Genomic DNA, 26,817 nt, shown 5'->3' on the forward strand with positions numbered 1-26,817 from the left:
AATTTCCGCCTCGTGCGAGTTTTGTCATTGTCACCTGCCATCCAATTTTCTTTGAATGGTCTGATCTTGTCCTTGAAAGATTTGTTCCATGAAACGTCTGCTCCTGGAAAGACTGCTATGTCCATGTTGTACTTTTTGAGCTCCCGTTTAAAAATAAGTAAATACGCCTTGGGTCCGACGACCTAGGCTAATCTCGTTGACAGCGAAAATAATAAGGAATGTGCAGCTGGTTAAAAGTGATGAATCTTCGCGGAGACTCTTCATAGCAAAACACATTTGTACTACTCTCTGTTTATCACTATCGTATGGTATTACCGTATAATGACCGTATTTTGGTCAACCCGGCACAAAAATTAAGCAGTTTTAGAAACCAGTATATCTGTATTTCTTATATATGCAACGTGCTGACATGCACATGTATTACACACTTCTATAAAGTTACAGACGCTTACAATGTATGCTAGTAGGCAAATATCAAAGACTAGGCTACTGTTAGAGACCGGTTACTATTTGGCCGCGTCCCCTCTGAAGCCCAGTGCTTATTAGAGACCGGCGACAATAAGACACTCAGCATTTATTGGAGCATATACGGCATCGAATATAACCTTGACATCTGCCATTGTTACGAGATAGTGACATTCCCGTCATATGAGAGTGGTCATAATGTTTTGGCTCATCAGTATATGGGAACACAAAGCAGAACAAGTGATAATTTGAAAAGGCCCTGCACCTTTATACTTCAATGTGTAAGAAGTGTCAAATTCAAACTGTCACCTTAAGTAACAACAATCATTGAGTTATTTATAAAAAGCAAAAACAGCTCAGAAGAAAAAAATACAACAAAAATGGCTCACTACACCCCTTTAACTACTTCAGACAGTATTTTTTCTATTAAAAAAAAAAAACACACCACTCCTGCACAGTTAAATACTACTCACAATACCTTTATATCAGTGCTCTTAACAGTAATGACTTGTAGATTTCAAACAAGAACATCTAGTCAAAAGCAGAGTGCACACTCTTAAATGGCTCAAGAGAACCCTTCGCATACTTAAACCACATTCAGAACAAAAATCTCACCTGAAGCTGCCAAAACCACGACTCTGCTGCAGTGTCTGTGCAAACATCTCATATTTGCGGATGTCATTATCACTGACAGAACGACGAGCAAAGCGCATAGCTTCTTCAAAGTGGTCTTTGCGAATTTCTGGGACAGGGTCATCCTCTTCTACCTCCTACAAGTAAAATTGTGAATTAATGAAGAATGGAGTTTTTGAAGCATAATGGATTTTTTCACCACATGTATACAAATCTATCACAATCAATCCTGTGCATTTACATGATTTATTGACCCTCTGTTACTGTTACTTTTTGGTTATAACCTCTTTAGTCCTAGAAAACTTTTTCCTGCTGTATTATTTTCAAATCAAAAGCATGTATTTCTCAAAAGAAGAAAATCTCCCAGCATTTTAGACTTCAAAGATGCAAATTAAAAGTAATGCAAAATAAAATAAACCATGAAAATTTATATTATCTTAATTTAGGAAATAAGCTGAACCAAAAAACACACACCTTTTGTCTGTTTATGTACCAAATTAAGGATATGGGAGAAATAGACTGTTGCTGTCTCTGTATATGTATATTGCTATTGATCACCTTTAAAAAGCAGTTTTACATTATAAACTTTTTCCATATGAAAAGGTAAAAATCTTGAGGATGAATGAACAAATTCAGATTATATGTAAAAAAAATAAACACATAAAACAGACAAACACCACAAATCACTTTACCATGGCTGAAGGGTTTGTCTGCCTTTCACGCTCCCTCCGAATTTCATTTTCGATTGACTCTCTAATTGCCAGCTTACAGGCTCGCTGGCAGATCTCTGTCAAATCGGCTCCTGAAAAGCCATTGGTCATCTTTGCCAGGAAATCGAGGTCAACATCCTAAAATCGGAAAGAATAAGTATCTGCATTCAGCAAATTTTTTTCTGAAACAGCAAAATGCTCAGACTGTTCACAAATTTTTTTTTTTTTTTTTTTTAATTAAATTACTTACTGAGAAAAACATCAAACTATATAACTGCATATGAATTAAACACACCAAATTACTTTTGTCACCATTTTTCAGCATGTGTAGCTCAATATAGAGTACCAGTCAAATGTCTGGAGACAACCGACTGAATGTGCAGTTGTTTATAAACTTAAGACATTTCTGATCCAAAGGCTTATGCTTAAAAGTGTTTGAAACTTCCAAGACGAATAAATCATGAACTTGATGCTATTGTAGGTTTTTTTTCAAAAACAAATTTTAATTTGTTTGCCAAAATATTGTTAAATATATACTTCTGGAAAAATAAACCGGACCTGGCTAAGAGCCCAGAGCCTAGAATTCAAAAGCTAGGTCCTGTGTGAAGGACTTCCCCGGTGTGCACTGCTTGGACTTTCCAGAATTGGCATCTCGGTTCTCCATGAAAACACTATATTACAAACTACAAAGGGGGTAAGTATCATATATTTATAATATTTAAAAAAAAAAAAAAAAAAAATTTGGGTGGAGTATCCCTACACTGTTTCATTCCTTTACCATTTGAGAATTTATTGGCACTTTCCACCACCACAAAATGCTCTTACATTGATATTCATGATCCTCTACACATTATTGTGACTAGTTAATATATTAAGTGAAACCACATACACACAGTCAGAATGATGGTACAGATGCCACTTTACTTTTATCAACTAGAAATAATACAGACTGAGTGATGCTAAAAAACACTGACCTACTAAATGCTCTAGAGAACTGTCTACTTCCCATGCTGCCTATCACTGCATCAATCATACAGTATATCAAAAACACAACTGTAGTGACACCTATAAAAATCAAATTCAGATTCACCAGATAATTCTAAAGTAGCAAAAGCACAAGTCCAAATACACCCCCACCTGAAAAAGTGGCTATATTTGATAATCTGAAGATATAAATTGAATTCCTCAAAAAAGACACGAGTGTTCAGTGTAAAATGTCATATTCGAAATAAACAGAAGTGCCAGGTAACTTGCCTTGGAAACTGGTGACTTCCGGAGGTTGGCCTTAAGAATGGCAATGCGGGATTTCTCATCAGGCAAGGGAATGTAAATGAGCTGGTCCAGACGTCCAGGTCTCAGAATAGCAGGATCAATGATATCTGGTCTGTTAGTGGCACCAATAATAAAAACATTCTTCTTTGTGGACATTCCATCCATTTCTGTCAAGATCTGGTTGATCACTCTATCAGCTGCCCCACCACCATCACCAACATTACCACCACGAGCCTTTGCAATAGAATCAAGTTCATCAAAGAACAAGACACAGGGGGCTGCCTGACGGGCCTAGAAAAGGAAAAAAAAAAATTTTTTTTTTTACATAACCACTTTAATATCCATTTACATCTTTCTAGCCAATCTGGTGTAGTTAGGTAAACCCAGATTTAGCATTCTATAGTATGCATATATATACATAAATACCATTGGTTCTAAACTGAAATATATTATATTTTCCAAAGTTTTAGTTACTTGTTAAGCTTACCTTGTCAAAGATCTCTCTCACATTGGCTTCAGACTCGCCAAACCACATTGTGAGCAATTCTGGCCCCTTGATTGAGATGAAGTTTGCTTGGCATTCATTGGCAATTGCTTTTGCCAAAAGTGTTTTACCACACCCTGGTGGTCCATAGAAAAGTACTCCTTTTGAAGGCGTCATACCAAATTTCAAGAATTTATCTGGATGCTCCACTGGATACTAGAACGGAAAGGATATACGCATTTACTTAAACATTTTCAAATCATGTTAAACTGATGCCGTTCTTCCCAGTCTTACCTGTACAAGCTCCTGTAATTCTCGTTTTACATCTTCAAGTCCACCAATATCTTCCCAGGTGATATTTGGTACCTCAACTACTGTTTCTCGAAGAGCCGAAGGATTACTTTGACTCAGAGCCCACTATAAGACAAAGTTATTATTACATATATGAAATCACAAACGATTTAAATCACACCTTACTCTATGAACTTTAATGTTTTGTTCAAACTGATGTTACTTATGCTGCTTTCAAGGTAAGCCCTTAAAATAAGAATTACAGATAAAAATATGAAGTTGGGGTAGTCAAAATTTAATGACAGAGAAAAAATTAAAATATTACATGGCAAAAACTAGACTGCAGATGCAGAACAGCTAGATTGCAGGTCATCTGCACTGCATGGACTGACCTGTTCAGAATACCAGTCAATATTAATACAGATAACAAGCATGGAGTACTGTTTAAAACAGATGAAATTTGAACGGCCATAAAAAATTTCTATTAAATTCGATGATACTATTACCTACTTAAATGATAAAATATTTTAAGATTTTAGATTTCAAAGCCACCCTTTTCTTGGACATGTGGCACGACTACTTTCAGTTAAAATTGTAATTTCCCACATAGACTTCTAAAATAAAAAATTGCTAGTCTCTTACATTCAGTCCCAACAATAAACATTTAAGCAATGTTCGAATATGGTGAAATTATGACTCAATTTATGACAATTCTGCAGGTATGTAAGTAAGAAGGTAGACAAGTTTTTTTTAAACTTACGAACAAAATAGTTTTGACCCACAGATGTGTCACCAAAAGTGCGAAATAGAACTATACTGTAAACTTTAGTCATCTTCTAAATATAACCAGCTGCCTCTGCACACATACAACAAGCTCGGCCAGATATTCGCATCTCAACTGGCAGCTGTCCATGAAATCGAGTGGTAGAGACTGCCATTTATAATACCCAGCATCCCAACTACATATTCCAGTTGTGTCATCTTAAGTAGTGCTGCAGCCGAGGAGATTTTCATCATCACTGTGCTTTTTCCAACTCTGACCCACTGCATTATTGTCAAAAACTGTAATATGTTTACGCCTAACATCGTCAAAATTTTAACATGGGGTTAATTTTAAATCCTTTAAATCCTAAAACACAAAAGTTCAAACAAGTAAAATTTTTCTTTATGTTCAGTGGGGACTGGATTAATAATACTTCTCTTGAACCATAACGCTATGGATAACCCACAGTAGAATCTTACCCTGAAGTCATCCATTGTGACTGCCAATGAGTTCATGACCTCTGCATCAATTGTTTCATCTTCAAGATCAATAAGATCCATCTTCTTTCGAATGGCTTGTAAAGCAGCTTCAGAACACAGTGCAGCTAAATCAGCACCCACATGGCCATGAGTCTCATTTGCTACCTGAAAAAGAACGCAGTGTTATTTCATTTGGTTTTGCATTCATGATGCTTAAAGTAAAACATTTTTCGGTACATGACAATTAACTTCAAAAGTTAAACAGTATGCATATTCAATTAGTACAGGGGCCAAGTGCAACAGATGACAATTGAAAGTAGCCAAGTGAAGAGTAGAAATTTGGAAAACATGAATGAAACAGCAACCAAGGAGGTATCATTCAAAATGCCCTTGCCTGCTCAAGGTCAACATCATCTGCCAGCTTCATGTTCTTAGTATGAATCTGAAGAATCTCCAATCTACCTGTGGCATCAGGAATACCAATATCCACCTCTCTATCAAAACGACCTGTGCAAGAGCAAAAAAAATATTAAGCAGCATGCAACACTTGAAAAACCAGTATTTTCTATTTTCAACTGACAGCTTTGAAAAACCAAGCAAACATTTTACCAAATCTTCTTAAAGCTGGATCAATGCTATTTGGCCGGTTGGTAGCTGCCATAACAATTACATGTGCTCTCTGCTTAAGACCATCCATTAAAGTCAGGAGTTGAGATACAATACGTCTTTCAACCTCTCCGTGAGTCTGCAAGGAAAACACGATTCACTTTACCTCAGGAATAAAGTAGGGACATTGAATAAGCTGTCACATGTCAACATTACAAAAGAAAGAAAAAAATCATAGTCGTGTATCTTTTCAGTTCATAATTATAATACATCTCTATGTTTGTTTTATATATATGTTTTATTATATTATATATAAATAAAATGTATTTACACACACTTGCTTAACAATATGAAAGGGAATCACTACTGGCATTTTTTAGTATTTAAAAAAATTATAAAACCTTGCTGGTTTATTCTCCCACGCATTGCTTTAATATTCTTGTGTCCACTTCATAGTTAATCCAAACTTTACCATTAAAATTAAAGTGACAAGTAAGGTGGGCTGTGTATGCAAACACATTAATAAAGTGACTGACCTTCTCTCTTTTAGGTGCTATGGCATCAAGCTCATCAATAAATATGATGGCTGGAGCATTCTTTTCTGCCTCTTCAAATGCTTTTCTCAAGTTGCTTTCCGATTCTCCTGCTAACTTGCTCATAATTTCAGGGCCTAAATAAACAGGCACAGAATAGTGTTAGTGTGTATGATGACTCACAGGAATTTACCATTTCTCATGTACTCGTATTAAATTCCCCACATATAAAGTAATGAAGGACACTTGTGTTTTATACATGGAAGCCGTAAGGAAAAGAAAATCAGTTAAAGTACATGAAGAGCAAAGTTTACATTTTTTTCTACAGTATCAAATGATGCTTAAGTACAGTAAATCTATATATCAGAAAAAAATATGGTAATGTGATGTTTTGTCTTATATTCTCCTAAGATGCCAAATGATGCATCAAGTGGATTTCTATGTTACACAAAATCAAGCATAGAAATTAAATTGTTGGAAGAGAATTTCCAGAAAAATACTTACACTGCATGAAACTATGACAGTAAAACAAAAAATTTGAAAACATACCATTAATCAAGAAGAAGAAAGCTCCAGTTTCATTTGCAACAGCTCGAGCAATCAAAGTTTTGCCAGTACCAGGAGGTCCATACAAGAGTATACCACGTGGAGGCTGGAAAAATAAACTCCTCATTACCAAACCAAAGATTCAAATGCTTTAATCCTTTATAATGCAATCATTTGTATGAGAACAACTAACCTTGACACCAATAGCTTTGAAGAGTGCAGGGTGCCTCAGAGGAAGTTCAACCATCTCTTTAATCTGAGCCAGCTGTTTTCTGACACCACCAATGTCATCATAACCAACTTCATTCAAAGATTCTTCTTCATCCTATAAGGAATGAAACATGTAGCTGTTAAATGCATGCTTTAATTCATTCCTATACTACACATGAAAGTAGAGAGCAACAGGTGTAGTATCAAGTTATTGTACATCCCAAAGTGAAATAAGGTACCAATATGGAACCAATCCTTGTGTTGAGCTGTAACACTTTCACAAATTCTGTGCGCTACACGTGCCTTAATGCCAAAAGAAATGATTGGACAAAGTGTCACATTATGACAGTGCAAAAGGCACCACTTTCTAACCATCAGTTTTTGTCACAGCGGCATGTGAAGTTGCCTGATGGTAGATGGCCATTTTATTCTAATCTGCAATTTTTCTTCTAGTTGCTTAACATTTTTTGTTCACATTTTAAAAAAAACAAAAAAAAAAAACCCAGTAAACTGCCAATTTTTGAGCATTCAGACAGTGCAAAACCGAGTTCATTGCACTCTACATTTAGCCAAGGAAAATACATTTTGCACAGAGAATTTTGCCTCTCTACAAATATTTTATTCAAGAACCTAACAAATTATACACACACCAGGTTGAGTTTTTACACAACAAATTCGTAATCAAATCATTTAAAATGTAAAATAATTTTCAAGAGAGAAACAGGAAAAAACTAAATACACAAAGGGCAGGGTTTTGTATTTTGCTTTATATTTTTTCAGGATACAGGATAACCCTTCTTTTCATGCAACAATAGCCGACTTACTAAGAGTATATTCAATAATATACTTTTACTAAATTTCACATTGTAGGCCAATGTTTGTGTTACTGATAAAAAAGTAAAACTAATACAGATAATGAAAATATGTACGGGTTAATTCTCTAGCTCTACTGTTATTATTTAAAAAAATTAAATAAAAACACACAATTACTTTTAGTATAAGCTAGAGCATACTTTGTGTCATCAAGAATTACCTCTCGTTTAATAGGTTCTCCTTCACAGTGAATAACTGTGTCTGGAGCCACTATACAGTAGGGACTTGGGTCAGTTTCAACAACTTTGAATTCTACTGCTCGCATTCCTCCTCTTACTAAAAAGATGTCTCCTGTTAAAACAAAAATGTTTTAGCAAACAGCACAGGTGATGTGACATGCCACTATTAAAAGTTCTCTATTTTCAGTGTTCTCCAGTAACCTTAGGAGACACCTTTACTAGTAAACACCTTTAACAAACAAAATCATTTGTGCATGAAACTCCCGTCATTCCCAACTGAATTTCCCATTGGGATTAATAAAGTATCTATCTATCTATCTATCTATCTATCTATCTATCTATCTATCTATCTAACTCGCTTATGACTTCCTTCCATCACCTAACTTGTCCCAACAGCAAAATGTATGCATCAGGTGATTCTACAGTTGTAAATCTGCAGTAAAAATATATTACAGTAAAACCTTGATCATTTGTCAGGGGTCAAGACCAAGGCCGTGACAGTAAGAGAAAAGATGGATAACAGAAAAGCTACTTTAAAAATGATATACAGTAGATTAGTTTAGTAAATCATATTTACAAAATAAAACTTAATATATAGTTTAAACAAAATTCATTAATTCATGTAATATTGTAACAACCAGTGTAATAAGCAAATACAACTCAGGTGTGTTTTACTGGGAGTCTTCGTTCAATAAAAATCCTCTGCCCCATCTTATACACTTATCTTGGTCACATAGCACACACCTCCAAAACAATAAAAGAAAGCTTTCCCTACCAATCGATTCATCTCCTGCCACTCATTTTCTGTCTTTTTCTATACCGCAAACACTCCTGCTTATGGTCTCCTAACTCTCTACTCCAACCTTCCTTCCGCTGCACCTTCCTTTTTCTCCTAACTTCTCCTGTCACTCATCTCCTGAGAGGCGTGTCTGGCCCTTAGAGAAGCCCTTCGCCCAGTTCCATCACTTACAGCATTCATTCCGCCCTTTCTGCTCCCCCACAGTCCATCACCAGCTCCCTGAACATCACAATATATTAAAACTATTTTTAAAAAGAAAATTACAATACAGAAGAACGTTAACATTAATGCAGAAAAACATTACTGTCAGTGGTTTGCATTTTTCAATTTTGCCGACATCTCTCTTGATGTCATTCACTGTTCGAAGCAATACTTGAAACACTTTCACCATTTTGTAGATGTTTTAATAATTTCAATTTTTGTGACAATTCCAACAACACATGCATACATTTATATAAGGTAGATTAATTATAACAAAAGAGAAAAGCTACAAAACATTAAAACTGAAGGTACATAACCAACATTGTGGTGTTGGGTAAGAACACTGCGCAAGCAGAAGGGAAAGTTGTTCCAATGTGCAAAGCTTGCAGCATACTGAGGATTAATCAAGTGATGGATTATCAAGGCTTTACTGTACTTCTGTAATACATTGCTTTTCTCTCTGATGCAGCAGCACCCAAGTTTTAGTTGACGCTAAAAGCCATGCGAGCCTAACATTAGGAACGTCCTTCACTCTTTTCCAATAGCAAAGCTACTTGCACATCTGGCAATGCATTCCCGATTGTCATTACAGAAGCATCACTTGTCACAAAGGCAAAATTACCTACTGGGAAATCTCAAATAACTGGTTATCAATCTCTGATTAAGTCAGATATGCAAGGAAACTAATTTTCATTCAGTAATAAAGTATCCCAACAAAGTGACTTGACAGCTTTAAACTTGATGGGATAGAAAATGAAGTTTGATCAGCATCATAAATATTACTTTTGCTCTTCTGTTCACAGTGATTAACTTAACTGCCCTGCAATAGACTGGTGCCCCGTCCAGTGTTTGTTCTGCCTTGTGCCTTATGCTAGCTGGGGTAGGTTCCAGCAATCCTCCAAACCCTGGTCTGGATTAAGTGGGTTAGAAACTGGGATAAAGATGTCAGTGATAACACCCTTGCAGATGCCTTTAACAAGGATGTTTGATGACTGCTGAAAAGTACAATTCATGACATATGTCATAACATTAAATTTCACATTTCAGATTTTTCAGCATTTTTTTGCATCTTAAATCAAACATAAAACAGAACAGAATAATATTTGTTTGTAAATAAAGTTTGTTAGATTATGGTGGGATAGCACGACTGTGTGCAGAAGAAAGCAAGTGGGAAAAACATTGCAAAGAATATGAAGTGAAGGATAATAAATTGAGACTGGTCATTTAAGCAACCCCCTTGACTGAACTAAGAGCTCCATAGATTAGAAAAAAATTCTCCAGATCAAGTGGATGGGAAAGGCATGCAACATGGATCGAGAGGAAAAACTCAAGTTTAAGTTAAAATAGTGCAACAGTGTGGTAAATAAGATACAGAGGAAGTCAACTGAATACAAGTGACTTGAAGATAAATCAAATTCAATTCATTTTAGTACAATTCATCTAAGCCTGCACTCCGGGAGATTGCAGTAAAGTACTTCCAAGGAATCAGCCACTGCTCATAATCATAATGGGATATACAGTATTGTGTATAGACAAGTCCTAAGAAGCAGGAGGTAGTGTATTCTCCCATTTGTTTTAATTTCCTCACTTCCCTATAAGAAGACCTTCATAGTTTTACACTTTTGGATTTCTTGACAACTCAAGTACAGCAAGTCCCCTATATCTGCATTCCAAGACCGCATTTGTAAGTTCAGTAAAGTTAGCCAAGGCACCCAATGAACAAAATAAAACGCCCAATCCTCAAGTCCTACAGAAAACGTGTACAGTACATTTACAGCTAGTAGTTTTGTTAATAGATTTCTAATGCATTTTAATTAACAACTGAAAGTTATTTTTTATTCGCATTGTTTTCCATCAGCTGGTCTCAGTACAGTACACTATTATCGCTAGCGAACAAGCCTACATTTGCATACCTAGCATACCTCTCTGTCCTCAACTTTTATCAAATGTTATTTGTACTCTACATAAAGTAGAAAGTTTTTTAAAAGTTAATATTTTACTGTGAGATTTGAGACCCCCTACAACCCCCCAACTGCATTGTGTGCTGAAACTCTGTTAATGCAGGCATGTATTGCTTGTCCACCAAGGTGCAACTGCAAGTTCAGAGGCACGCTGCATAATGCGAGGAACATTTAAAACCAGCCTTTGACTTGCCATGTACTCACTTGCCTATGAAGTCTGTCTACTCTTTTAATCTGAGAAGGGGGCAACTACAAGATGACGACGGCATCACTGCCTGCATGATGGGCTTTCAGAGAGTGCTGAGGAGACAGCTCCTGTTTGTGATAACTGAGATGACTTTTTTTTTTTTAAGAAATCTGGACTCACCTTTTCATTTAACACTAGAGTTACCAGAGCCTACCAAAAAAACTCGCAGATCCGTCCCACCTTAAATCACGTCGCACCTCTCCATCAGCGTCTTTTATCCTGTAAATGTGTCGATAAGCAGCAAGCAGCCTGCTATCACATCCCCCATCGCTGCAGTTTTCTTAGCTTAAGTCTGTTTACCTGCATGTCCATTGCTTGGAGTTGTATAGAGTGAAAAGTCAAGCAAAATGACACCTTTTATAAATACTATATCGTTATTTGGAACACTTGCATTTCATGCGTGTTCCGTGTCTACAACAATCTGTTTTAACAATGTGTTTACTGTACATAAACGTTTTTCATGTTTTAGTAATAATTGACAAAATGTAGACATGAACTGTATAATGTGTTAAGCCTGAATTCCAAATATCAAATAAACACTTTCACAAAAGGTACAAATATAACAGAACCAAGTGCACTTCTATTTAAGAATATAACTGCAGAAAAAGAACCCGCGTTAGGGTGCAACATTGATACGCATTTGCTACAACCACTTCAGTGGCGCAACGGTATCAACTTTTGACTGGTAATCAAAACTTCACGGGTTCGACCCCGGACAAGTCCGTTTTGAGAAGTGAGCTGCTCTTATTCTTACTATTTTAGAATAAAAACCATACATTTGATTTCAGTCTGTAACAGCCGGTGTAAATGTATGATACTTGTAAAGGTTAGCTTTATTTACTTTTTTTAAATTCAGTTTTATTCTCTCAGTTGTGATCACGATCCCACCCCCCCCCCCCCCCACCAATTGACACTGCTGTTTTCACATAAAGACGCGCTATAACAGAGGTGAACTCGGATGATGACGACAGTTCTACATCGGAGCAAGAATGCACGTCGCACGTTTGCCATCGCTGTACTTTGTAAATGTACACGGGAAGCTCTGCAGTCTACTTGTGACTTTATGCTGTAGGAAGTAAGTAAATAAATTAAGGTAAATAAGTACATAACATTCGATCTGGCTATTATATACAAAGTACAGCGACGGCAACTTCCACCTGCAGCTATAGACTCTTCAGTACGCAAGCGACTCTCCACATTAGTATTTAGATATGGACGGTGTATGTGCCCAAAAAGAAAAAAAAAAAAAAAAAAGGTTTAACTGCATTCTCGTACCATTGCTTACATACTAAAGTGTCAGCAGGCACTTTTCCTGGCATTACACGTATTTTTTGAGCATGCCCGTGTGGATCAAACACAGGAAGCTCTGCAGTCTACTTGTGACTTTATGCTGTATGAAGTAAGTAAATTAAGGTAAATAACATTCGATCTGGCTTTTATAGTAAGTAGCAATGAAATGTCACGCAAAATGATACCTTTTATTGGTTAACTAAAAAGATTACAATATGCAAGCTTGAGGCAAGTCAGGCCCCTTCTTCAGGCAAGATGGAAGTAACATATAAATGTTAATGTTTGGGCACATGCACCGTCCAGATCTAAACACTAGAATGGAGAGTCTATAGCTGAAGGTGGAAGCTGTCATCGCTGTACTTTGTATATAAGAGCCAGATCGAATGTTATTTATTTACTTACCTTTATTTTTTATTTACTTACTTCCTACAGCGTAAAGTCACAAGTAGACTGCAGAGCTTCCAGTGTACATATACAAAGTATAGCGATGGCAAAAGTGCGACATGCATCCTTGCTCTGATGTAGAACCGACATCATCATCTGAGTTCACCTCTGTTATAGCGCATCTATGTGAAAACAGCATGTCAATGTTGCACCCTAACGCGGGGTTTTTTTCTGCAGTTATATTCTTGAATAGAAGCACACTTGTTCTGTTATATTTGTACCTTTTGTGAAAGTGTTTATTTAGTATTTGGAATTCAGGCTTAACACATTATATACTTCATGTCTACATTTTGTCAATTATTACTAAAACATGAAAAAAGTTTCTGTTGATGTGTTTATATAGATTGTTGTAGACACAGAACACACATGAAATACATGTGTTTCAAATAAAGATAGTGTTTATAAAAGGTGTCATTTTGCTTGACTTCTCACTCTATACAACTCCAAGCAACTGACACGCAGGCAAACAGACTTGAGCTGAGAAAACTGCGGCGGTGGGGGATGTGATAGTAGGCTGCTTATCGACACATTTACAGGACAAAAGACACTGATGGGAGAGGTGCAAAGCGATTTAAGGTGGAATTGAATAAGTTTTTCTGTAGGCTCTGGTAATTCTAGTGTAAAGTCTGTGACTCACATATTATTTGTGTGCAGTATTTTTGTACTGATTTTTAGTGCATTTTAACAACAACCAACCAAGTTTTTTTTTTTTTGTTTTCATGTTTTCAGTCAGCTGATCTCTGTACACTTGCTTACGGCTAGTGAGCTGGCATATGCAGCAAAAATATGCTCCATGATCTTGTCATCGTTCTTTGGAATTGTGTTCATAGTTAAACGGTTCATGATATACAAACAAGTGACGTCGACCATCTTCTCGCCTCGCTCTACTCTCTCAATTATTTTCACTTTTGTTTCCATTATCATCACCTGGCACTTCTTAGCAGTACATCACCACTGCTTTTACGTTTAATTCGAGATCTTGGGCTTAAAAAAGCATGTTAACTCATCGTAAACAGAGATACACCGCTTCTAGTGGATGCATGCACGTGATTGAGAATAAAAGCAATAAATGCGTGGGTTTTGCTCTCTGCTTAGCGACAAGACATGTGCAGTAACTTACACACTGCCTAGAAATTTGAAGTTACACTACAATTTTTAATTTTTCCACTTATTTATATCATTTTTTAATTTATTGGACATCATGTTTGCATCTTTGAAAGTTCCTAACTTAAAAATTCATATGTAGGGAACTTACTGTATTCCTTACTATACTATGCACAACTGGTATTTAAATCATGCTAAGCTACTGTATATTGAACTCCCAGCATTAAATGTTTGATATTCTGTACATATGAAACTGAACACACAAGGCAAACAGGACCAACAAAAAGGAAAACAGCAAAAGGAGTGAATGCTTCAACTTTACCTTTTCTTATTGGTCTGTAGGCTTCCAAGAAATAAGGTTTAAGAAAAACTTCAAAGAGGTTACCCGTAATTCCCTCAACCGTATCATCAATGGGAAGTACATGGATACGCTTTCCATATTTAACATCAGGACATGGCTGAATACTATTAGGTAAAGTTGAAAAATAAAGGAAAAATTTTTATTCTGTACTTCCATAATTTAAAATGTAAAAACTATCATAATATAATAAACTAAAAGCTTACCTGATGACATCTCCCAGCCTCACTCTTAGGTTGTTCCGTACAACTCTGTTCATGCGCACCTTCTCATCTGAACAAGTGTCATCAGAAAGCACAATGCACACAGTCTCCCTTCGTTTCTTTCCTTTAAGAAGCACTGTATCACCTCTGAAGAGTTGCAGCTCATCCATTTTTGCCTTTAACAAAACAAACATTTTATTCATAATTCTTACATCTTCTGAAACTGGCTTACAGAGAATTCTAAGAGTGAAGTATAAAAGAAATAGTGAGGTGGCATTATGGTTTTATGAATCAGTTATCTGGATTACTACACAAAACACCTGTTCGATTTGGTTTTATTCTTACTTTCCTTTTCTTTGAACCTCACAGTGGAAGCCAACTGGCTTTTATGATAAAGGGCAATTTTATTTTCTTGTTTATAACTAATCACTACTTTTTTGGGCTTTTTTTTTTTTTTTTTTAATAAAAACACACCAGCACTCCATACTACAGCTTTACGTATATACTATAGCCACCTGCATCTGTATACTCATGAGACAAAATGTACTTATTGTAGCAAGCCCAGATGTGCTGGGTGGACTTTTGTCCCTAGAGGCTTATCTTCCTCAAGTATCCTATCAGATGGTGTTTCTCCTTCTCTTCCATGGTCATCTAATCTTACCATTTGTTTATTAATGTACTCTTAAAGAACCTTTTACAAAAATCATTTTAGATTTTTTCACTTTATTTATTTATTTTTTTTCAGCTATTTTGGAAAACACTGAGAATGTGCTATATAAAAGATGTTATTTGTACTTTATTCTTTAATTTGAGACAAATGGATATTGCAAATAGAATATTATGAGAAATAAAAAAAAAACACTAGAAGTAATACTATCTAAATAAATGATTAAGATAATGGATATTTAATTCCACAGAGCACCATGTTAATGAGAGATTAAGTGAAAACAGACTTTTTAAAAAAAAAAACCAAAGGAAACACACAATACAGGTGCTGGTCATAAAATTAGAATATCATGACAACGTTGATTTATTTCAGTAATTCCATTCAAAAAGTGAAACTTGTATATTAGATTCATTCATTACACACAGACTGATGTATTTCAAATGTTTATTTCTTTTAATGTTGATGATTATAACTGACAACTAATGAAAGTCCCAAATTCAGTATCTCGGAAAATTAGAATATTGTGAAAAGGTTCAATATTGAAAACACCTGGTGCCACACTCTAATCAGCTAATTAACTCAAAACTCCTGCAAATGCCTTTAAATGGTCTCTCAGTCTAGTTCTGTAGGCTACACAATCATGGGGAAGACTGCTGACTTGACAGTTGTCCAAAAGACAACCATTGACACCTTGCACAAGGAGGGCAAGACACAAAAGGTCATTGCTAAAGAGGCTGGCTGTTCACAGAGCTCTGTGTCCAAGCACATTAATAGAGAGGCGAAGGGAAAAAGTGTACAAGCAATAGGGATAACCGCACCCTGGAGAGGACTGTGAAACAAAACCCATTCAAAAATGTGGGGGAGATTCACAAAGAGTGGACTGCAGCTGGAGTCAGTGATTCAAGAACCACCACGCACAGACGTATGCAAGACATGGGTTTCAGCTCTCGCATTCCTTGTGTTAAGCCACTCTTGAACAAGAGACAGCGTCAGAAGCGTCTCGCCTGGGCTAAAGACAAAAAGGACTGGACTGCTGCTGAATGGTCCAAAGTTATGTTCTCTGATGAAAGTAAATTTTGCATTTCCTTTGGAAATCAAGGTGCCAGAGTCTGGAGGAAGAGAGGAGAGGCACAGAATCCATGTTGCGTGAGGTCCAGTGTAAAGTTTCCACAGTCAGTGATGGTTTGGGGTGCCATGTCATGCCATCTGCTGGTGTTGGTCCATTGTGTTTTCTGAGGTCCAAGGTCAATGCAACCGTCTACCAGGAAGTTTTAGAGCACTTCATGCTTCCTGCTGCTGACAGACTTTATGGAGATGCAGATTTCAATTTCCAACAGGACCTGGCACCTGCACACAGTGCCAAAGCTACCAGTTACCTGGTTTAAGGACCATGGTATCCCTGTTCTTGATTGGCCAGCAAACTCGCCTGACCTTAACCCCATAGAAAATCTATGGGGTATTGTGAAGAGGAAGATGCAATACGCCAGACCCAACAATTCAGAAGAGCTGAAGGCCACTATCAGAGCAACATGGGCTCTCATAACACCTGAGCAGTGCCACAGACTGATCGACTCCATGCCATGCCGCACTGCTGCAGTAATCCAGGCCAAAGGAGCCCCAACTAAATATTGAGTGCTGTACATGCTCATACTTTCATGTTCATACCTTTCAGTTGACCAACATTTCTAAAAATCCCTTTTTTTGCATTGGTCTTAATTGATATTCTAATTTTCCGAGATACTGAATTTGGGACTTTCATTAGTTTTGTCAGTTATAATCATCAACATTAAAAGAAATAAACATTTTAAATACATCAGTCTGTGTGTAATGAATGAATCTAATATACAAGTTTCACTTTTTGAATGGAATTACTGAAATAAATCAACTTTGTCATGATATTCTAATTTTATGACCAGCACCTGTTTTGTGATCTACATCCTTGCAAAGTTCTCAGTTGGAAAATGAATAGTCAGATACATATCCAATACTGAGACCATACTAAAATGAACTTTAGTTAAAAAAAAAAAAAAATGGCAGAAATAAGAATAAATCATTTGTACTGGGGACACCAGGCAATAATTTGATCTTCAAAAAAAACACTTATTCTAGAATCTGAAATGTAAAATATTCAAAACGTGCAAGGATCTCACATACAAGTTTTGCTGCCATTAAAACTTATCTACCTGGGAGAGTGCCACCACACTGTTGTCTTCATTAATAGATTCATCAACAATCAGCCTATTAGGCCTGTTCTTCTGTTTTAATATTGCAGTTGAAAGATCATCATTTCTTGCCCTGGAGATAAAAAAAATATCCTATTTTTACACATTTGTTTGATGCATAGATACATTTTTCATCTAAAAAAAAAAAAATAGTGTAATAGAACAATATCAAAACTTTAGGCAATAGAGACCCTAAACAATTTTACTTAGAAAGTAACAAAATTCTGTCAGAACAGCAGCATAGCGCATCAGTTTTATTAAATTAAAATTTAGCAATATGCTTAAAATTTCCAATACCTGATAATTTAGAGAAAAAAAAAAAAAAACACTGTTGAATAAATTTGCAAGCAACTGCTCAAACAAGTTCACCTTCACCGAGTACTTGTGAAGCAAAGCTACTGTCATATTACCAAAATCAGTCATGGAGAACGAGTTTCAGGTATAAGTATGTGAATTTCCCCTTGGGATTAATAAAGTATCTATCTATTTGCACTCACAGTCACATGTACAGGACCACTAGAGATGCCAATAAATGTGCTGCCCCTTAAGGCAACAGAAATAAATAATATCTGGAGAACAGTTTTGGAAACAAGGAGAGAATGTGTAAAATGTGGTTTAATGTTTGGACAAAGTTAGAGGGGATCAGCTTCATACCACACATAGGTTCACTCATTCTACAACTTCTGCACAGATTCAAAATGGGAAGCATCTTTGGTGAAGATCCTAAAACTTCTTCCAAGGATTATAGACATTGACTTATTTGAAGAAACAATACTAGCACCTGAATTTCTTTTGTGATGGGATGGGGCAGCAATGGCCCCTTAATGAAACAACAAATGGTTGATCTCAGCAGAGGGTTTTTAAGGAATGATGTGATCATCATCAAAAAAAAAAAAAAAAATCACCCAGTTTATCCTGCCACATTTTATTTATAGTTGTAAGTTTGCCTTCAAAGAGTTAAATCACACAAATGTAGTGTTTGACGTTTAATTTTCAGCAATGAAAAATAGTATTGTCATAGTTTGCCATTAACACACCTTAGCCACATGAATATCAGGTCAATTTTAGTTTTGAAACACTAAGAACATTTTATTTTGGAGGAACATGTAAAACAGCTTATATCACATTCAGAAAAAGTATTCAAACTCCTTCATTATAACATTTATTTTATGTAGTAGCTCTTCATGCTGAAATCGTTTATATTATTCCCTGTCCCCCCCAATCAAGCAATACTCAATACCCCATAATGACAAACTGAAAACAGATTACAAAAAAAAAAAAAAAAAACTGAAATATCACACTGACACTTGAAATTTGGCTTCCACATCTTATTTGGAGTCCACTTGTGGTAGACTCAATTGATTGGAAAGGGTTTGGAAAGGTACACACCCTGTCTGTAGAAAAGTCCCCACAGTTAACAATGTGTGTCAGAGCATTGAAGGTTTCTAAGACCACATTTATTTTCATGTTTCTTAAATGGAAAAACTCTTCAACAACTAAGAGTCTCCTTAGAGATGGCCACACTGTCAAACTGGGAAACTAGAGCAAAAAAGGACTTGGTAGAACTGGTAACTAAGAACCCAATGGTCACATTGGATGAACGCTACAGAACCTGTGTGGAGATGGGAGAAACTTCCAAAAGGAAGGCAATCAATGCACCTATCTGGGCATTATGGCAAGGTGTCCAGAGGAAAGCCTCTCCATAGTAAAAGCATGAAGGCCTGCTTGGAGTTAGCATAAAGGAAGTTAAAGTACTCTCAGTATATGAGAAACAAATTTCTCTGGACTGATGAAACCAAGACTGAACTGTTACCTAATGCTGATGAAACAAAGATTTAACTGTTACCTAATTCTAAGTGTCATATCTGGAGGAAACCAGCATCTCTTCCACAATACTATTCCAGCAGTGAAGCATAGCATAGTGGTGGCAGCAGCATCATACTGTGGGGTTTGTTTTACCAGTGAGACTAGTCAGGTCTGATGGTAAGTTGAACATAGCAAAGTACAGTGATAAATCGTGAAAAATCCAGAGTACCGAGCAAAGAGATGGCTTACAGACAACTCTGTGAATGTCCAAGTGGCACAGCCATAGACTGAACTTAAAATCAAGCATCTCTAGAAAGGGCTGAAAAATGCTGTCTACTGACAATCTCCATCCAACCTCACAGAGCTTGAGGATCTGCAGAGAATGGCAGAAAATACTCAAATCTGCGTGTACAAAGCTTGTTGTGGTATACCCAAGGAGACTCCAGATTGTAATTGCTACCCAAGTTGTTTCAACTATGTACTGAATAGGGGGTCTGAATAATTTTCTATTTTTAATAAATTCACAAAATACTGTTAAAAAACATGTTTTGTCTTCTGTTTTCTGCCTTAGTGCTGCTTGATGAATGAAAATAATAGAAATTTTAGCATAAGGATGCAACATAACAAAATGGGAATGCACTATACTTTGTTACCCCAAAATACATAAGACAGTTAAATTACCCAGGATATGTCTGGTGCTGTATTAAAAACTGATTCATCACTTCTTGAGTGACCCAAGTAAGAACAATTTCAACAATTGGTCATATCAGGCTCTTTCAAAAAAATTCTCTTTGCCTCAAATGTGCAGCGGGAGTTTGACATTTTTAAGATAAACGTTTCATACTATATTTTTACATAACAGATCCTATGATTAAATTTAACCCCGAGCACCAAATTTTCACTATGACATTTGCTCCCTTACTTAAGCTACTCAATGTTAAAGCTTTATTATAGCTACCTCCTAAATTTACCTTCACTGTTTGGAGTTTCTTTGCTAATGACCAACAAAAAGAATTTTAAATCTTTAAATATTTTAGACATCTACTTTAAAAGTAGCCTTGCCGATTTATTATCTTACTGATACAATACATGGAAATTACTCTTGCATAATTCATGCAAAATCGGACAAAGATAAGGAGTGATTTGAACAGCAGGACAAACTGGCTGTTCGGTGTTAATAAAAAGTGAGTGAATAGATAAGATTTAAGAGTGGACTTGAAAAGAAAGGCTTGTCCAATTCCAGAGAAATTAAGGAATACTGTTCCACAGTTTGTGAGTAACCACACAAAATGACCAGGCGACTTCTGAGGGGACAGAGATAAGACCAGAGGAAATGAGCTGTTGTATAAATTTGAAGAGCAGAAAGATAAAAAGGGGCAAGGCTATTAGGTGCTTGTAATGTGGAGGAATTTAAACTGGATGCAAATGATTACAGAAAGCCAGTGTAACAGGAAATAAATAAGTGATTTACACAGATTTCCTGGTGTGGATGAACAGTTTTGTGCCCGAGTTTTAGATATATTGCAATTCACTGAGAGATATGACAGGAAGCCCAATATATAAAATTACAGTAATCCAGGCATGACGTAATAAAAGCATGAATTAAGATATCTGTAGCATGGGAAATAAGTGAAGAGTGTAGACATACAGTATTATGCAAGAGCTGAAAAGTTCAGTAAAGGAGTTAACGTGTCTACAGCGTGGAATCAAAAACAAAAGTATTCAGATATCACTGAACAAATGTAAAGTTAACAGCATAAAAGAATCAAACTATTTTCTGATTAAGGTATGTGTCGAATCAACTACTTTGTGGTGGTTTTTGCACAGTTTATAGGGTAGTCCAGGGGTGGGCAAATTCATTCCTGGAGGGCCGCAGTGGCAGCAGGTTTTTGTTCCAACCCAATTGCTTAATAAGAAGCACTTATTGCTCTAGAAACACTTCTGCTTCATTTTAGTTATCTCCCTTGTTAAGATTATGAACCCTTACTGCTTATTTAAGTCTTAAACAGCTGCATTCTTGGTTTTTAATTGCTCCTTATTAGCAATAAGATGCAAATGACAAAAGAAACCAGCAGTTATCCATTTTGCTTGTTACCCTTTACACCTGTGTGTATTTATCATGCACTATTTGGTTTAATTAAATACTTGGAAGGAAAGAAGAGAAAAAAGAGAAGGATTGAGAATTACCCATCCGTTTTACACTTCAAAGTATTTGGATGATATCCTTAGCATGGAAAAAAAATCCAGGATATGAGAATGACTTGACATAGCATAGTTAAAGCACTAACAAGCCATGAAATGTAATTATTGGCAAGGATTGTTTTCTAATTAAGCAACTGGGTTGGAACAAAAACCCGCAGCCACTGCGGCCCTCCAGGAATGAATTTGCCCACCCCTGGGGTAGTCAATTATAAGCAGATCAACTCTGCACAGAAGACATTTCACTTGTGTTTTATTAATTACATGGATATTGGTGTAAACCGCGCATCACATTTGAGTTGTGGTCTACCCAAAGAAGAAGCAGCTCGTAATTTTGACAGTTTTACAAGTGTTTAACAAGACTGCCATTTCACTAGACTACCATGTTTGTCTTGTCTTTCTCCTGAAATGATGCACTTGTTTGTGGTAAGGAAAAACCTGCAGTCAGTTATAGGTTTAAAAAAACATCACATGCTACAAAAGTACATGTTCTTCTTTGTTTACACTTTCTTAGAATTTAAAAGAACACAACTACTCACGATTCCTGCTTTTCTTCACTCACACTCTTACTCAAGGAGTTGTTCATCTGAACTGAGCAGTTGCTCCTCTATGTTTATAGAGAGGATTATTAAAGGTCTTGAGATAAAGCAAGTGGGCACAATGCTCAAGGCCTCCGGAGACACATTCCATTTCAAGTGTATTAAATAAACATTTTGGTATATTAAGATGACAGTTTAGTGGAGCAAAGCTCCATTGTTGAATTCAAACTTAAAATACAAGTTTCACAATACACATTTGATCACCTGGCAAAACAAGTGTACCCTACACAAATTTTTCAGATGGCTGATCAACAGATGGCAAACAAATTTCCCCCTACACAAAATGCCACACGTCTTTGAAATATATAATGGTGGCATTGCAAAGTGCGAAAACTAACAGTATAAAGAGGAACAGATGAACGTTCTTTTGTTTTGGCAGATTTATGGTTTAAAGAAAGTACAACAGAGAGAATGTAGGTAAATGGGAAAAGCATAATCTGTACATGGCTGCTACAGATAAGCTATTTATACAGATGACAATAATGCATGCCCAAGCTATGCATCACATCCAACATGGCTGAAAGTGTCATAACTCTGAATAAATTATCAAACGGACGTATTCCTGAACTCACTTTGGAAGAGCTCTACGTTCATCTTATAGGTTCACAACTCTCTCCTACCTCAACTGTTTATTTTTTAAATAAGCTCTTAACCTGAACCATCACTTTTTGGGTGTGACAAAGCATCTTGCTCGGTCACACCCAACACCTTTATGTCCTCCCTCACCACATCCATAAACCTACTCTTAGGCCTTCCTCTTCTCCTGTTGCCTGGCAGCTCTATCCTTGCCATCCTTTTCCCAATATGCTCAGAATCTCTCCTCTGCACATGTCCAAACCAACGCAATCTCGCCTCTCTGACTGTCTCCCAACCGTCCAACCTGAGCTGACCCTCTAATGTACTCATTCCTAATCCTGTCCATCCTCATCACACCCAGTGCAAATCTTAACATCTTTAACTCTGCCACCTCTGGCTCTGTCTGTTTTTTGATCACTGCCACTGTCTCCAGCCCATATAACATAGCTGGTCTCACTACCATCCTGTAGACCTTCCCTTTCTCTCGTTGATAATCGTCTATCACACATCACTCCTGACACTCTTCTCCACCCATTCCACCCTGCCTGCACTCTTTTCACTTCTCTTTCACAATCCCCATTACTCTGTATGGTATGAAACCAAGTATTTAATTAAACTCATCCACCAAAACTTCTAAATTAATTTAAAATTTTAGCTTTAACCATATCCAGTTTCCGTGCTATGGGACCAAATTTAAGTGTTTGCTCATTTTTCATGGACTGTTCTCTAGTCTTCATTAGGGTGGTGGAATTGGTACCAAAACCTTAAGAAACTCTTGACTCCTCAATTTATGGTACAACTGACTCCTGTATTTGTAACTAGACTAATATTTACTATGTTGACGGAAAGTACACAAAATACAAGTTACAGGACATTTAATCACTGCCAACTATATCTTTTATCACTTTCAGATGAAAACGCAAGTGTCCTTTTAAATTTGATGCTCTAATAGGTGTTCCAACTACAGAGGGATCACACTCCTCAGCCTCCCTGGAAAAGTCTATTCGGGGGTTCTGGAGAGGAGGGTCCGTCGGATAGTCGAACCTCGGATTCAGGAGGAACAGTGTGGTTTTCGTCCTGGTCGCGGAACAGTGGACCAGCTCTACACCCTTAGCAGAGTCCTGGAGGGTGCATGGGAGTTCGCCCAACCAGTCTACATGTGTTTTGTGGACTTGGAAAAGGCGTTTGACCGTGTCCCTCGGGGAATCCTGTGGGGGGTGCTCCGGGAGTATGGGGTACCAGACCCCCTGATAAGGGCTGTTCGGTCCCTGTACAACCGGTGTCAGAGCTTGGTCCGCATTGCCGGCAGTAAGTCGAACCCGTTTCCAGTGAGAGTTGGACTCTGCCAGGGCTGCCCTTTGTCCCCGATTCTGTTCATAACTTTTATGGACAGAATTTCTAGGCGCAGCCAGGGGGTTGAGGGGGTCCGGTTTGGTAGACTCAGGATTGGGTCACTGCTTTTTACAGATGATGTTGTCCCGTTTGCTTCATCAGGCCGTGATCTTCAGCTCTCTCTGGATCGGTTCGCAGCCGAGTGTGAAGCGGCTGGGATGGGAATCAGCACCTCCAAATCCGAGACCATGGTCCTCAGCCGGAAAAGGGTGGAGTGCCCTCTCAGGGTTGGGAGCGAGATCCTGCCTCAAATGGAGGAGTTCAAGTATCTCGGGGTCTTGTTCGCGAGTGAGGGAAGAATGGAGCGTGAGATCGACAGGCGGATCGGTGTGGCGTCCGCAGTGATGTGGGCTCTGCATCGCTCTGTTGTGGTGAAAAACGTGCTGCGCCGTAAGGAAAAGCTCTCAATTTACCAGACGATCTATGTTCCTACTAGAGGTGGGCGGTATGACCAAAATTCTATAATCACGGTATTTTTCTAAATTCTGCCGGTTTCACGGTATTAAGACGGTATTTTTTTCCCCCATGCATGAGTGGATGTTAACCACATTTTCCACTGCAATTACTGCAGTAGACTGGCTAAGAATAACCTATTAGACTGTTATGAGAATCGTACATCGTACAAAAAGACATTTTAACTCTTTTAGGGCTAATTTTTTTTTGTTTCTTTTCTCCCAGGGCTGAATATTTTTCCAAAAACTAACATTTTTTAAAAAAGAACACAAAGCAATTGTTTAACATATCAAATCAACAAAAAATATTTACTTTTGACAAATGTTACTGTCTTGCATGTTGTATGAGCCTGCACACTCTATGATTTCACATACATATCACATACATTTTACACAGCAAAGTCTGATCTCGCTCAAAGCAGCCAATTTCAGTCATTGCCACATTGCACTCCTTACAATTTGTGTTGCTTTGGTGCCTATTTTTCAATTGTCTGTTGCTGCACTTTCTAACATATATTGTTAGTGTGTACTGTAGAGAGACAAGTCACCCATTTGCCATCATGCCATGCCACTGCCACCAAGTTTTCTGCCAGCATGAAAACCGTATTGTCACCTCTTTTCATCTTCTGAAACTTTATGAACTTTATGTATGGCATTATAGCCTGGCTCACCCCATGGGATTTGCTTCTGTTTATTACAGAAGTGAATAAAACTTTGCAGCAGCACGTACCTAAGCCACCAGGGGACAAAACACGTTTGGACCAATGCTCCCTGAAGTTATATCACCAATTCTGTCTCATCTCTATTTGTAATGCCACAGCGCGCTTCATCTCGTCTTTCGTTGTGGGTTTCCACTTTGAAAAACGAGAATGCGATGCAAACGCAGCCCGCGATTCAAAAAAAATCTCTGCCTATCTGTTTGTCTCGTCTGACAGTAGCTGAAAAGCAGCATCAGGAGAGAGCAGCCTGAAGTACAGCAGCTGGTGATCTGTCGTGTCCAACAGCAAGCCATGCCGTCTTGTAAACTCCAGTAGCCAGATCGGCTCTCAACGGATCAATGTCTGTGTATTTATCCCATGCGAACCTTGCCGTAGATGCATTGGCTGCGCGAAGGCACGCAACTGGCAGCAGATCCGCTGGCGCGGCATCGGCTGGTGTCTGATCAGCTGATGCCTGCTTCTAACTCTCTTGCTCGATCTCCTGCTCACTGCCAATAAAGTCCGATTCTGAAAAATCAAGAGTCCGACTCTGCGATAATGCGCAAATGCGCATAATGCGAGTGTTTTCTTTTCTGCACTTGCTTCGCTGCCTTTTCACATGTCGGTGCCATCTTGCCTGTTTACATTTCGCAACTCACGCACACGCAATGTTTATTTGCTGAGTCAACGAGTCTAGCATTCCTCCAAGCACAGTGGGAATGCCTGTGACGTGACAGTGAGATTTGTCGCCATTAACAGCTGATTGTCGCCCTCTATCCCTGGATGTCGACTTTTGTCGACATCCGCCCTAAAAGAGTTAATGGGCACACAAGTATTAATACAGGTTTGCATGGCCCCATAAAGTGATAGTTTTCAAGGGGGAGGCACTAAAGAGAAGGAATCACACTGCATGACAGATGCAGTCAAAATATAGAACCTTTTAATTGAACAAATTTTGCAAAAGCTTAAACTATGATTTTAACAACATATTTTCAACCATCCAAAGAGGTATCCAGAGGTGTTTGTCAAAAGTTGGATTACACTGAACACGTCTTAGAAAAGGAATAAATAGTAAATATTTTTTGTAAACCAACTACACTTTGTTAATGTTAACAATCTCTGTCCACTGACACGTTAAAGTGACTTTTTAAACAATTTTACCATAATTAAACTGCATAATATTTAAACTAATAAATAATAATAAAATACATAATAGTATTACTGATAGTTGCACCATTACTTCAAGGCTTCAAGCCCAGGTGCATTACACATACTCACCAAATTAAAATAAAATAAAACAAAACAAGTGCAACTTGGTGATGACATCTTTCCAACTGTACCATCATTTAGGCAAACTGCATTAATATGGACCTTGCTTCAAGCTAAGCTATATACATAAATAATAAAAACTGCAACTTGCATTTATAATGCTGTTTGTGGTATAGCCCTATGGAAGCGCATTAGGGCCACTGTGAAGAAAAAAAAATATGGACACGGAAGAAAAAAAACAAACTATATGTCGAGAATAAATTCGACATGTTGACTAAGTCAAGAT

At 37.3% G+C, this 26,817-nt stretch overlaps 1 protein-coding gene across 1 annotated transcript in view; it reads right to left on the bottom strand.

Moving 5' to 3' along the window:
- Positions 1–26,817, bottom strand: part of vcp (valosin containing protein) — a 41,371-nt gene that overhangs the window by 2,562 nt on the left and 11,992 nt on the right. Inside the window, exons 2-16 of the mRNA XM_028805752.2 lie at positions 17,502–17,613; positions 14,655–14,827; positions 14,413–14,555; positions 8,026–8,156; positions 6,976–7,107; positions 6,786–6,888; positions 6,240–6,373; positions 5,707–5,842; positions 5,492–5,604; positions 5,098–5,262; positions 3,859–3,981; positions 3,568–3,780; positions 3,063–3,371; positions 1,791–1,946; positions 1,081–1,235 (exon numbers count right to left, since the gene is read on the bottom strand). Of these exons, the coding sequence (XP_028661585.1) occupies positions 1,081–1,235; positions 1,791–1,946; positions 3,063–3,371; positions 3,568–3,780; positions 3,859–3,981; positions 5,098–5,262; positions 5,492–5,604; positions 5,707–5,842; positions 6,240–6,373; positions 6,786–6,888; positions 6,976–7,107; positions 8,026–8,156; positions 14,413–14,555; positions 14,655–14,827; positions 17,502–17,613 (2,298 nt within the window). The remainder of the gene's footprint in view (positions 1–1,080; positions 1,236–1,790; positions 1,947–3,062; positions 3,372–3,567; positions 3,781–3,858; positions 3,982–5,097; positions 5,263–5,491; positions 5,605–5,706; positions 5,843–6,239; positions 6,374–6,785; positions 6,889–6,975; positions 7,108–8,025; positions 8,157–14,412; positions 14,556–14,654; positions 14,828–17,501; positions 17,614–26,817) is intronic.

The sequence above is a fragment of the Erpetoichthys calabaricus genome, chromosome 7 (genome assembly GCF_900747795.2).
Source record: "Erpetoichthys calabaricus chromosome 7, fErpCal1.3, whole genome shotgun sequence".
NCBI classification, from domain to species: domain Eukaryota; kingdom Metazoa; phylum Chordata; class Cladistia; order Polypteriformes; family Polypteridae; genus Erpetoichthys; species Erpetoichthys calabaricus.